This window comes from Lingula anatina, chromosome 5, assembly GCF_051362555.1.
Source record: "Lingula anatina isolate TDL-2025a chromosome 5, LinAna3.0, whole genome shotgun sequence".
NCBI lineage: Eukaryota > Metazoa > Brachiopoda > Lingulata > Lingulida > Lingulidae > Lingula > Lingula anatina.
In genome coordinates this window covers 3,023,073-3,036,405 of record NC_141771.1, presented here as the reverse complement: position 1 = coordinate 3,036,405, position 13,333 = coordinate 3,023,073, and the positions used below count along the sequence as shown (strand labels likewise).

General features: G+C 37.4%; 3 protein-coding genes across 4 annotated transcripts in view; 1 reads left to right on the top strand and 2 right to left on the bottom strand.

Annotated features, from left to right (window-relative positions):
* Nucleotides 1–27: 27 nt before the first annotated feature.
* LOC106180024 (uncharacterized) lies at nucleotides 28–6,020 on the bottom strand. Of its 2 annotated transcripts, none has more exons than XM_013563886.2 (7): nucleotides 5,850–6,020; nucleotides 4,198–4,467; nucleotides 3,689–3,826; nucleotides 3,206–3,346; nucleotides 2,551–2,670; nucleotides 1,923–2,073; nucleotides 28–1,605 (listed from the first exon to the last, which is right to left on the bottom strand). In XM_013563886.2, exons 2-7 carry the CDS (start codon nucleotides 4,363–4,365, stop codon nucleotides 182–184), a joined length of 2,142 nt encoding a protein of 713 aa, XP_013419340.2. In that variant the 5' UTR covers nucleotides 4,366–4,467; nucleotides 5,850–6,020; the 3' UTR covers nucleotides 28–181. The 2 variants fall into 2 exon arrangements, with proteins under 2 accessions (XP_013419340.2, XP_013419339.2); XM_013563885.2 differs by lacking the exon at nucleotides 5,850–6,020 and adding an exon at nucleotides 4,689–4,877.
* Nucleotides 6,021–6,462: 442 nt separating this feature from the next.
* On the bottom strand, nucleotides 6,463–10,123 carry LOC106180022 (esterase OVCA2-like). The gene is made up of 7 exons (XM_013563883.3): nucleotides 9,963–10,123; nucleotides 9,618–9,711; nucleotides 9,119–9,178; nucleotides 8,481–8,602; nucleotides 8,048–8,132; nucleotides 7,368–7,508; nucleotides 6,463–7,111 (listed from the first exon to the last, which is right to left on the bottom strand). Exons 1-7 carry the CDS (start codon nucleotides 10,071–10,073, stop codon nucleotides 6,954–6,956), a joined length of 771 nt encoding a protein of 256 aa, XP_013419337.2. The 5' UTR covers nucleotides 10,074–10,123; the 3' UTR covers nucleotides 6,463–6,953.
* LOC106151392 (uncharacterized) overlaps nucleotides 10,052–13,333 on the top strand; it is a 57,403-nt gene continuing 54,121 nt past the window's right edge. The window contains exons 1-2 of the mRNA XM_087012511.1: nucleotides 10,052–10,141; nucleotides 12,142–12,364. Of these exons, the coding sequence (XP_086868637.1) occupies nucleotides 12,217–12,364 (148 nt within the window). The 5' untranslated portion in view covers nucleotides 10,052–10,141; nucleotides 12,142–12,216. The remainder of the gene's footprint in view (nucleotides 10,142–12,141; nucleotides 12,365–13,333) is intronic.

The following is a 13,333-nucleotide window of genomic DNA, read 5'->3' as shown; positions in this document are numbered from 1 at the left end:
TTTAAATATTTTTAAAACACGATCTCCCTTGTAAAACATGAACTCTTTAATGCACAATTAAAATAAACTCAGAACAATTTTTATCAAATAAATATTTAATGACAAATTAAAACGATAGCATCCCTAACACTTCATCCTATGTAGTATTCTGACCTGGGAAAATTTACTTTCATTTTCGCTTTCACTTTCTTCCAAAATATTCCTCATCCGATAAATCGGGTCTGCTGGACATTTTTGGCAGAGGTGCTGCCGCACTTTTTGGAGGTGCCCCTCCTGCGGCCGGGAGTGCCCCGTAACCAGCATAACGAGCTGCAGACGCCCTGTAATCAGAATCTTGTTGATTACGAGGTCTGTAACCCAACAAGCCCGACGGGCGGCTATATCCTTGCGCGCCATATTTGCCAAGTCCTTGACTTTTTGTGGCATCGTATCCGCCTGCAGTTCCGTAATACCCTTCGTTACTAGAGGTACCATACGTTCCTTGGGTACCATAGTTTGAATGTACTTGACCGGGAGAGGAACCGTAATTTCCTTGATAGCTGGTTGCACCATAATTTCCTTGACCACTCGGAGAACCGTATTTGTTTGAAGCATCTGAAGCACTGTAATAGCCGTTGCCACCTAGGTTATTATAATACCCGGAATTGCCCGAGTTGCCGTAGTATCCAGAATTGCCCAAAGAGCCGTAGTTTCCAGAATTGCCTAACGCGCCATAATTTGAATTTGTACCAGAGTTTCCATTGTATCCATATACTCCGGATTTTCCATAATATCCAGGAGCATTGTAATATGCCGCTGGTCCGGAATATGAGCCTGAAGACCCATATTTTCCTGCCGGATCTGAAGCGATTGCTGCAGCAGCGGCGGCTGCAGCAGCAGCGGCGGTGCCACTTCCGTACCCGCCATATGCTGATCCATATTGTGCTCCGCCAGCGCCGTACTGCGCCCCTTGGGCGCCAGCGTAATTCCCGTAATTTCCATAATTTCCCGCGCCTGCGTAATTAGCAAATTCTCCATTGATCCCCAAATACTTCACCAGTCTCTGGCAACCGAATTTCTCCAGATAGTTCACGATGACCAGACATTCTTTGATTTTTTGTATTCCCCACTGTGTACAAGAGATATGCCGTGGCGCGTTATGGTTCACACAGTAAGCGTGAAGCTGAAGAATGCAGGCCTCTTTACGTTGGTATTTCCAGTGTTTCCAACATCTCTGCCACAGCACTTGAATGTTCTCGTCGTCCTTGAAGAGCGCTTCCTGCTGAGCCTTGGTCAGCACGGCCCCGGTGATCCCCTCGGTGACCCCGCCCTTGGCTCCGTTTGTATTACCCTGCCCTGCTGCTGTAGCGCCGTACCCACCAGAGGGTCTAGGATAGCCCGCCCCGGGGTAGGAACCTGCTGGAGAGCCGTAAGATGGTGGGGCGGCCCCGGGGTGGTAGTATCCAGAATAACCTTGGGGAATTGGTTTTGGTGGGGGTGGTGGGTAGTACTGCCCATAAACGCCTTGAGGTGGAGCGTTGTTTCCCGAGGGAGGCGGAAGAGGGGGAGGGTACCCGGGTGGGCCTCCATAAGCCTGGCGACGATGGCGGCTGACCGAGAAAAGGTCTGAAAGAGATTGAAGTGGTTGCAGTAAGTTTTATAGTTATCGACTTTTTATCGACGTTGTCGGGCAGCCAAAGCCATTTTTGGACATTTTATTGGTAAAATTTAACATGACTATCGCTATTGAAAAAAAAATGATTGTAAATGAAAGAATAAACGGATAAAATGGTTCCAGTTGAATTCACGTATGACGAATAAACGCGTTAATCCATTGCGAACAAATTAAAGGGCGCTTAACACAACAATTAACTGAAAATAAACTATACAACATCAAAAGTTAGGCCTAATTCACTGCAAATAACAACTTAACATACGCTTACCTTCAGTATACACCAACTGTGGCTGTAACATCATAATATCTCGTTGGGAGCAGAAGTCAGTCAACGGATCGCCCAGCTCGCCCTCTCCAACGGTCACGTTCTCCGCCGTATATACCACGTCAAAGGCCGCTGTCGGGGTGGTAAGGGCGCCCTACAATTTGAGAAATGCCCATGAAACCATCGTCAGGAGGATGCTTTTAATCTGTTAGAAGATTTTTGGTACGTTAAAAGACGATAACTTTCGTGTTGGTAAGTACCTTATTTTATGAACGACAGTCATAATCTTTTAATGACAATGTTCATATAGTGGTGTATATAGGCTTTGGCAGATGGTCACGTGCTGAAAGGTTTAAATAGCGGTCAATGTTTCTATTTATCGGTAAAGTCTACTAAAATATTGAGCATAACCTAACGCCTAAAGTTCTGTTCCAACATCATATGTCAAAGGGATCAAAAACATAGATAGTGTCCAAATGTTTCTGAAACACTTTGAAAAACCAGCGGAAGGCGCTTTTTACCGAATTTGCTATTCGCCGTATATACAACCCTGTATGCGCATCCATAAAGGTACTGGGTATTATTATTATTATTATTATTATTATTATTATTATTATATCTAGTAGTCTACCTGTGACTGCGCCAGTGTGTCATCCACCAGGGACAGATTTCTCCCCGTGTGTACCTCCGCCAAGGTGAGATTCCGCAGGAAACACGTGGTGTCGTCACCAAACTTCATGGCCGACAGTCCCTGTAAGAGAGACACAAAGATCAAATACAGTCTTACTTCCAACGTGATAGTTTAAGTTCGTTAATGTCGGCATCTTCGTGACAGTGGCATATTTAGGCGCACTTACTGCACGTGAAAATTCTAATAATTATGAAGATTTGTATTTGAAATTAAGTCACTCGTCACAATCAATTCATTTTATGAAACTTTTCAGTTCAATACCAAACCTTGCGCCTATTATTTATTCAAAAGAGGAGTGACGGTCCACACAGATAGCTAATTTATTCCAACGTGAGCAAAAAGTACAAAGTATTTATACAAAACCCAGAATACGCTAAATATATATACAATTAGCGTGACAAAAACAAATTCATAATTATACTACATCTCTCATTCCTGCACGACCTACTCCATACTCGAGGCGATAACATCTATTTCACACAAAAATTCTCGCTATATTTTAATACATAGAGAAAGGTGTACAGCATCATATAGCCAGAGACATAGCTAATGAAAAATCAACCTGATGTCCTAGTAAAAGACACGCACGACTTACGATTTTATAATCCAACATAAAGTAAAACTCTGGCGTTCCATTGTGTGAGGGACTGTGAAAGACTTCGATCTGTCTGTGAGCGTCCAGTTGAATCTCTTCTTCCAGGACACTAGTGTTGTCCCTGAAATACACCACGTACTCCTGGAGATAGGAAAAAAATATGTTTGAAATTGTCTTCAACGGCATAATAACAAAATAACAGGAATGTTATTTTATATTATTATATTTTTTATTTATTTCGGTTCTAGTGCATTTACAATAACATTTAAAAATCTATATTAAGTTTGGTAGAGCTTAAACCGTGTGGTCTGGGTGCGTTATAAGTCATAGGCTACTGAGTATAGCAGCTCTATCATTGTTGCAGGTTGTTACATAATATGCAATCATTTTGATAGTACTACGGCATGTACCTATTATCTCGAAATTGTAAAAAAGAAATATAAACATTCGACACAAAATACATTAAGGTTTCAATTAACTTACTTTAAATCTACGCCTAGGATAAACGAGTCCATAATACGTTGCTAGGGCTGTTCCAATAATTACCATGGCGACGAAGATGACGAAACATGCTGCTGACGTCACGTATCGTTTCCTGGTACATATGAGCAGGCTGTTTCCCTGTTCGTGTTAAGAAATATTTACAAAGTAGGGCCTAAGTGTCACCTAATAGGATAGTCGTGACCGCATCTAGAGATATCATATCTCAAATTTCCTCGCTCACTTAAATTATACAAGAATTAAAGATTGAATTAAAGTGCTGGTATGTCGGTGAACCGACATGAAACCTAAAATATTATTTAGTCTGGGCGTGTATATATATATTGTCTTTCCATTAAAAACTGTAATATCTAATGTGCTGAGACAGTTTGGCATAACCAAATATGTCTTGAGGTTTTAATATCGTATCACTTTTCGACAGCAATAATTTTCTTCAACTACGCATTTTTCATATTTTATCATAGGGGCCTACCCCACGTCGGGACGCCTACCTCGTTTGAATTCTTGCTATCCTGATTGTTTCTTTTGTGTGCGTCTTTTGTATTGCTTTCTTCATTCTTTTTGCAGTTGTCTTCGACATTTTCTGATTTTTGTTTGTCAGTTTTGTAATCATTGTTGTTGGTCGTTTCGTTCACCTCGTCTTTTACCTTGCCCTTCATTGTGAAGAACTTTTGGAGCACTGGTCTTCTTTTAAGGTTAAAGGGTGAACTGAGAATTTTCTCAAGTTGCTTGTAATCTCTTCATGTCTGACCACCTTTCTCCTGAAAATGTTAAATATAATATTAATTATTTTTCATTGAAAGTTTTAAAAAAGGCTGAGAAGTTGTCACAAGCATGAAAGGCCCTAGCAACCTATGAGCGAAACTCTACCATAACTCAAAATCAAATTCTGAGGAAAAGAGTAGCATCAGCAACTGCAGCCTCTGTTCTTTAAATATGGGCGTGAAACATATTTGACTTCAAACAAATTAAATATACTGACCGGCACCCAATCAGCTGTATTTCTTGAACAGTTTGGAAAATCCTAAAAAATTTGTTGAGGTTTGCTCGATAAAAATGTAACCAGTATGCCTATATGCCAAAGGTTATATAGCGCTCATAACGTTTACGTCAGGTACAAATGTATATTAAGATGGCGATGATAGAAATCTCCTCTCTCTTTACACAACCATTACCACTAAATGATATACAAATCTTGATCTGAGTAAGCTACATGTATTATTATCTCAGATGTGAGGGAAAGTGACACAATTTGCATAATTGCTGTGACGGTCATAGAGCTGTTCACTCGAGGAGGAATTAATAACCTCAATATTAATGAACAAGCAGGTTAGAATGTAGTCCAAATAGTGCAAACTATCTCGGAATCAGCAAACACATTTTAAACCGGCTCAGATGCAATCTAGAAGAACATTGTGTGATCGAGCCTGGCGCCGGCAGCGACGATGAATCACAACGAGGAAATACATCGGAATAAATATCACTTTGCTCTTCCAGATAAATTTTAAAACAGGTTTTATCTGGAATTGTCGCATAAAAATACAAAACCATGCTCCATAATTGGTTTATTATGACAAATGAAAGTTAAATCTAAAAAAAGTCACACGTCTGTTTAATGGCTACATTGTATTAAATAAATTTAGAAGCCTGCAAAGATATTAATTTTCCTTATATCCTTTAATGTGTATAAATAATGTAACCAATCAAAATATCAATTTATATTAGATATATTTAAATATATTCCAACCTGTTTAGAAGTAACGTGCAAAAATATAATAAAAATAACAATAAAATTACCTGTCCAGTTTTAAATGTATATTTTTGTGGATGAAATGCGCAAAAACAGTAGGAATATTATGTAAGTTTTTATAACGATAACTATAACGGCAATTTTCACATTTCATTAAAATCAATTGATTTACGTGCTTCAGAAATGTTTTAGTTACAGCTAGCACTTGTGCAAAGGCGCAGCTATCGTAAAACATGAAACTCGATCAACATTTTAGATGCCACGTTTAAAATTATTTTACAGGTCTAGTTAAACACTTAACATCAAAGACCAGGAGCACAGCAAGGAGAAAAATAAGTTTAGGCTGAAAACAGACGCTTTAAAGAGAGTCACAGAAGTCATCAACGTACTCACCTTCTCTCCCAGAAGCTAGTTCTTAGTGAAATGCATAAATGACGTTGGAAATAAGGCCGCTTTGCGGTGCGTATAATTGCAGTAATTACCCAAACCACGATCCCGGGACGATGAGAATGTCTGATAGCTATCCTGGGTCCTGTTTATATGTGTGTGGTTGGACAAGCCGCAGAATTACTGAATGTATCGTAGATAGTGCGGTCTTTACGAGGCTATCAGTAAAATACAAGTTTTTTTTCTTTGAACGCACTTGCTCAGCGGAACTAACTGTTGTGTTTTTACTGCCAGACCATTGCATGTTTGTAAACGAATGAGTCGATAAAAGAACGAAATAAATATTTAAAAAATGCAATCGGTGAGCACGAAGCATGCGTCCCTCAACCGGCGACAAACTATCAACTAACTATGAAATGCCATACCCCCCCCCCCCCCCCCCCCGTGTAATATATTCATTAGGGTGTGGTTTTGGTCTTACTTCAAAGCTTGTTATTGTTCACATTTATCTTTTCAAGAGCTTATCACTGCTCAAAAGTTATATTTTCAAGAATGTATTGCCAATATTAGTCGTTTGTGACAATCTTTATTTCAATAAGCAACATGGTAAAAAAAACTGTTTCAGTCATGGAGTGACTTTTTATTAGAAAACTTAAACGTAAGCACTGCAAGTACATACTACATCAATAGTCAAAGCTGCTCTATTCCGTTTTCCCCCGATTTCAAAGCAAGGCAGCTGAAGCTGACAAGTGTTCAGACACGAATCAGCATTTAAACAGTGCATATAACGAGCTCAGTTTAATTGTAGTAGTTTTGAAGTTTTGAATTTACAATTCAAGTAGCTGAATATTTCGTCTGCAAGTTATTTTTTTAAAGCTACACTTTCCAGAATTATTTCTTTTCATTTTTCCACATTTGGTCGTCATAACATACTAGTAAGCTCCTTCATGTGAATATAGTTGTTCATAACAAACATTGTTGTTTAAATTAATTTCATCCATAACAACTTATCTTCTTATGGTTCTAAACTATTAACCTTAGGCCTGGCCTTACTCCAATTGTAATATTTAAAAAAGTAATTATTTAAAATTTGATAATCAACAGCAGCTATCAGGACTTGGCACTTCTTTGTTTCTTCCTTAGCAACATATTCTCTAGAAATTCTGTGTAGACTTTTTTGTGTGGTCCTGAGGCTGGTATGAAGTGACCACCAGGATGTTCCAGAGTCCTGGGCTCCACAAAATACTGCAGCAAATCTTCACTCATATCTGCAGAAAAAATAATTACAGTATATTAAGGGCATTTTAAATGCACAAACAAATTGAATAAAATAAAATTAATTTTCAAAATAAATAAAGATAACTGCATTACATGTTTTCTTTCACAGTCTCCACTATAACTTTGTAAGTCCAGTAAAATAACTCAAAGAAAAATACACAGAATAAATGGGTGGAAGACCAAGCTACTAGACAGAAAAAAATTTAAAAGCAGAGATAAAATGAATATCAGATAAAAAATGCCTACCTTTAGGAATGACCTTGTCAGTATCCCCAAACACGTGAAGGGAGGGACAGGTTATTGGGATCTTGTAGATTTCCTCGTGTGGTTTTGAATGACTTTTAAATCCTGCCACCAACATCACAAAGTCAAACTTGAATGGACAAGCTGGAAGATATAGGAAAAAACTAGAGAGCAGTCCTAAGAGTAAATATGATGTAAATGATATCAGAACAATTCATGTTTAATCTCTCAATATTAGAAGACACCCATTTAGTTTAAATAGTTTTTCTTTTTTTTCCCCTCAAGAACAATCTCCCCTGAAAATTTCATTAAAATTTGAGAAAAACCTTTTGAGATATCGTGTCCACAAATAAACAATCCTGACATAAATCTAACTCTCTTTGTATTCTTGGGTTTGTAGGTAAAAAGTTGTCTCTCACAGTGCAATACCAGAATTTGAAGAAGAATGGTAAAAATTTTCAGTAATCTCCTAATTCTCTTATCCTATGCATTACACCAATAATTAATTTATACTGAGTGTGTTTAGAGGAGAAATTGAAGACCTTCCAAACTTCTTGCCTGGGACAGCAAGTTCTAGGGCAGCGCATTGTGGACATATTTTCACCTCTGTTCACTAAATCATACTGCTGCTGCTGCTGATGATGATGATGCTGATAAAGATGATGACACCTCTAATTTCCTACCTTCTTCATCTTTTTCTCTCAGTCCACACATCAAGGCCACCAGTGCTGCCCCCTGGCTGAACCCCAGAACACCATCAAATGGACCCTGAAATATGGCATGACATTAGTAATTTAAAAACTTTTAGTCTACTTCAGGATAAACCTGCAGTTCACCATATTTGATACATTATGTATTTCTTAATTTTTAAAGTGGGCAAAATGTTTCATTTAAACATATTTTTTTGAAAATGTCAGTCTATTTTGACATAAGAAAACCAGTAGTAGACCACTTAAATGAAATTGTTGGCCTGCTTCATTATAAGAAAGACATGGTCTTTTTGGATGGAAACTTACTTCAAGTAGTTATAAATACCTGTATGAACTGGAAAGAAATGTGTAAAAAATGTAAGGTGCTTTAAAATTGAGAGGAAACACCGTACATTGTACATATTACCTGCTCCTGGAAAGCCTGCTGTATTGTCTGTAGTGACTGGTCAAATCCTTTACAACAGTCAGTGTCATCCTGGGCTCTGAAGTAGTCATCCTCTCTGGAGAACCACCAACCCCTCTGGTCCACTGAAAGAAAGAAAGAAAGAAATCGGACATATTATCCATTAATCCAACAATCAAATAGATAAATGAGTCAGACATTTAATCAATCAGTGGATTGATAAATTGATCAACCTCTTCATCCAGTAATCACCAAGTCAATAAATAAATAAATAAAATTAGTAAATAAAAAAGGCTCCATAAATTTTGGAAAACAAAGACCATAAGCATGACAGAAGAAAATTAAATTAATTCAATCTGACAACACTGAAAATCACTTAAATTACACGATTAATTTGGAATTAAACATAATCCTCCTTCCTCCTTGAGCAGAATAGCAGCAGCAGCAACATGTTTAGACCAGAGTTGTTTTTGTCTCATTATTGTGAGGATCTCACTTGTTTGCAGACCAGTATCATTTATGATGATGCCAAAATTATACAACACTCAACTGATTTCATTTAAGGCTCAGACTATAAAGCACAGTAAGGCCTTCTTGAGGCAAACACATTATTGTGAATCTACCAAGAAAGTTATAGCTACCTGTATCTCCATCTGCTGCATCCTCTAAGGGAGGAACTGAGTTTGGAGCATCAATAAATACTGGAAATAAGAATGAAATCGATGTTTAGACTTTATGTATTAAAATATGCCTTTCTATTAAAAAAAAACAACAACATCATTTCACTTGTTTGATTGCTAGACATTCATGAGTATTTCATTCTTAGTTATTTATTGTTAAGGAAAACGTCATCCAGAGATTTCAAAATGGGGGTGGAGGGGACAGTCCTCTCTGATCACATGGTCTGCTAGTATAGTCAGTTACAAAAACTGTATTGGGCCCTGTGGAAACTGAGGTGATGTCAATAGGAATGAATCCCTCGCCTAACTCCATGTACCCTTTGTCCTCCATGATTGCAGAGGGTAATGCATTTCAAAAGGGGAGGAGGGATATATACTCCCCAGAGGGGCAGTCTAACTGGGGAAGCAGGTCCAGAGATGAAAGTCAGATGCACTGTAGATCACACTTCAATTCACATACCTAACTCAGCATACTTTTTAGTTATTTTCCTAAAGGCCCCAGTCCTTTCCCTAAAGGCCTGACCATTCTGACGATATCCATGTATACAAAGAATCTGAAAACGCCAAAAAACAAGTTCAAGGTTTGATTATTCTCTTTCTGTGTAGTGATTTATATTTTCTCTCTCGCACTCATTCAAAAAAGAAAGTATACTATGATAAAATTAAGACACAGATCAAAACAGTTCGGGAAAAATAAAGAATGGCATAATGTAGTATGTAGTCTAAATTTTTAACTAACAACTCACAGATCTGAAGAATGCATAAACGGGAAAATAATCGAAAGATCTAAGCAAAAACTACATACTTTCAATGTCTCTTTCGAGTCTTGGGCCATACTTTTCTTTCCAAGGGAAATCCGAACCTCGTTATCGCCTTGGTTGTTTTCACTCCTTCTTCCCCAAAAGAGCACAATCATTCGAAGGTAGTGCGCGTGAGTGGCATTGTTGAAAATCGTTCTTGTTAGTTGTGATTTCTCCCGTTTGGGTAAGTCTTAATCATGGGGGTTTCTGTAAGATAATTACGTACCATTTGATCATAAATTTATATATATTTGGGTGTATATGAAGTTGCAACGAACGCACAGGTAGCTGAATTCTTTGAACAAAATTCAGGGCGATTTTAATTGTTTTCGGATTTTGCATATTATTCAGTAACTGAATTCAAAATAAGCATTGCAGATAGTGGTTGTAGAGGTGAGGCAATATTGTTTGCCTATAAATATGTTAAGTAGACATTTAATTACTTTAATAGGTCAAGTAATATTCGTTTGATCCCGCTAGGTGTTTGTGAAAAAATACATTTTAGATAAAAATAATTAATTTTTAATTAAGAGGTTTAAAGTTGACTAATGAATCAGTATCCAAAGTCAAAAAAGCACAAAGTTAGTTGCGGACAGGAACTATGTCAGAATGCAATATATACATATTAAATCCACCATGGTCGATTGCATTTATATGCACTAGCCCTTTCTAGATAAATATAGGCTATCCAAACAAATAGCTGGTTCAGTGTTTAAATGGGCGAAATGATTTCTGATACTTGTGTCAACAACATGAGGTTTGTCATGCCTTTCTTATGGAAAAGCCTGCCTCACGGTTATATAGCATGCTGAATATTAAAATCATTTGTACTCTGTGACTTGTGGCTGGGTGAGTAGGTGATCGGGTCTTTATTGTGGCAGAGAGTGATTTAAAATAAGATATATTTGACAAGCGAGAATGAAATTTTTCTCACTTTAAAAAAAAAAAAATTAGAGATATGCATCTGTCAGTTAAGCTTGCAAGTTCATTATGTACCGTATGATATTTTGAAACTTTATAAGTATTGTTTTGAATGTTGATTGTGCACGTTTGTATAGCCAGTTGTTTCCAGAGGGAGGAGGGATCTTTTTTCCACCAATATCAACCCAATTTGAAAAATTAAATAGTATCTCAAGAGAACAAATTTTGATTCAGAGCTGGCATTTCCTAGCCAAATTAGTAGGGAGGTTCATCAAACATAGGACCCATGTTCAAACCTTTATCCCCCTGCAAGGGGGGTGGGGATAGGGAGCAGAGCATCAGCTTGATTTTTACGTTCTTACTAGTATGCTCATCTTCAAATATCTGTATATATGAAATAAAGCTGTGAAAGTCTTTCTCAATCAAAAGGTAAGTTTCAGCATGTAGGCATCAAGTCTCTGAACATGTGATCGAAAATGATATCCTCATTTTAGTTTTTAGAGTGCTTGTTACTCAAAATGCCTCAACTTGAAGTTGGCTTGCATTTTTAATCTTCCTTTCTTCTGCAAATCTGTAAGAAATATTCATCTGTGGATTATCATACACACGGAGAGAGAGAGAGAGAGAGAGAGAGAGGGAGGGAGGGGGTCCAGGAGAGAGAGAGTGAGGGGGAGGGGGTAAAACATGCTGTATCACTGTACAGATAATTCCAAATCAATTCTGATGTGTAGTGCAACTGGTTCTGTATTCAGGAATTAAAACTGGTATTTCTATCACAAGGCTTGACCCAACCAATTGTTAAAGGGAAACGGGAGCAAACATTTCAAAAAACAAAACAAACAATTCAAATTCTTATGCAATGGCATGTTTACCTTCTGTTTTAAAATCTCACCTTACTTAAATTAAAGATCAAATATCAGTAAAGTGGATTTGCATGCACTAAGGCCTTTTCAAATGATTTTTAAGGTTGAGGCTTGCACAAGCTTATTTAAGTCTGGGCCAAGTGCTAAAGATTTTTCCTCAGGGTTAATAGATGAAAACCAAGCAGAAACAAACCAAAAATGCAAAGAAAAAATGAAATGAAAATGTGAATAGAATAGCAAAAAATCTTCATTTGTCAAAGATGTTATAGTATTATTGTTTTGATAATAAAATTGCTTATCTGTAGGGATACAGTTATGCAGTCTTGTTGAAGAGGAACTAACTGATAACAATTTTACATCTTGATAGCAATTAATATTGATTTCATATTGTTATTTTCAGAAATATCTCCTGGATAACAAATTAAGATCAAATCCTATGAACAGAGAAGATTTTATGCATTAATTTGAGGAAATAATGAAGGATAAAAATCCTAAGAAAAAACCAGATAAATCAGAGAAAGCCAAAAAAGATGTCGGCAGCAAAGACAGTGGTGCTGGAAGTAGTAGCGATGAGGGTGGATTTCTCTCCAGGCTGTTTGGTAGTAAGAAGTCCAAGGATAAAGGTAAGAACTAAGATGAGTTGGTTTTATCTCTTGCAATAATATAGGTAGAACTAGAAGGAAGTTTGCAATCATTTGTCTCAAGTTTAAATTGATTTGGTGAGGATGAGTGAGAAAAACCAGGCCAAGAATAAACATGCAGTTACCTGTGGAGACGGCTCAGAGAGAGGTTTCTCTATCACAGAGCGACATATGGCCCTGGTTTGATTGATTGATTGATTGAGGAAATAGAAAAGATGTGGAAAAGAGAGGTGCATGGTTATTTTTTAGTACCTAATGCAATGAATGCACACAGCATTATAATTAATTTTCCTCAAAATGTCAATTCTTTTTCCATTGAGCTTCTTATGGTATGTACCACATACAAGACTTTTCACAGAATTAGAACCATGCTCAAGTATGTAGTTTTTGAGTCACTTGTGTAGTAAAGATAGATACCGATCATGGCAATGAATATCTGTTGAGGATTTTTTTCCCCTGTGTACAGGTCTAATGCTGATTGTGTGCCAGCAACATAAAGTACAGTACATCTAACACAATAATTTGAATGTTTTTCATTGGATGGAGACTGTGACTGTTCATACTTTCTACCACGTGCCACTTTAGTGACTGCGTCTTATTTGCAAAGTTTCTCATTCTTGCAGTACTTACAGAATGTGCACAGAATTAGCCAAAGAATTTGCATGTGATTATATAGCGTAAAAAACTCTGGTTCTGTGAGAGGGTAGTACGTACCCAGATGTTAGCCTTCTACATCTCTGTGGTCAACACACCAGAGCTTCAGATCAGAGGCGTGCCAGCTTCTTCCTTTCTGAATCCCCACATCAGCAAGGCAGTGTTGTTTCAAATTCTCTTAAAACTGAAACTTGAAAATGGGGAAGCTGATACACAACTAGTCTACAATTCCAACATAGCTTACTACTAACTGATGTTTAGGAAGTTAAAAATAAAAACATTGGTTAATAGTATGTA

Bases quoted from the DNA above. Each gene is read 5' to 3' on its own strand.
- LOC106180024 (XM_013563886.2), bottom strand. From the start codon at position 4,365: ATGAAGGGCAAGGTAAAAGACGAGGTGAACGAAACGACCAACAACAAT. The intron at 3,347-3,688 runs GTAAGTTAATTG...TCCTATCTCCAG, and splicing joins ATCCTAGGCGTAGATTTAAA to GAGTACGTGGTGTATTTCAG. The intron at 2,671-3,205 runs GTAAGTCGTGCG...TCTCTCTTACAG, and splicing joins TTATGTTGGATTATAAAATC to GGACTGTCGGCCATGAAGTT.
- LOC106180022 (XM_013563883.3), bottom strand. From the start codon at position 10,073: ATGATTGTGCTCTTTTGGGGAAGAAGGAGTGAAAACAACCAAGGCGAT. The intron at 9,179-9,617 runs GTATGTGAATTG...TCTTATTTCCAG, and splicing joins TAAAAAGTATGCTGAGTTAG to TATTTATTGATGCTCCAAAC. The intron at 7,509-8,047 runs GTAGGAAATTAG...TATATCTTCCAG, and splicing joins GAGAGAAAAAGATGAAGAAG to CTTGTCCATTCAAGTTTGAC.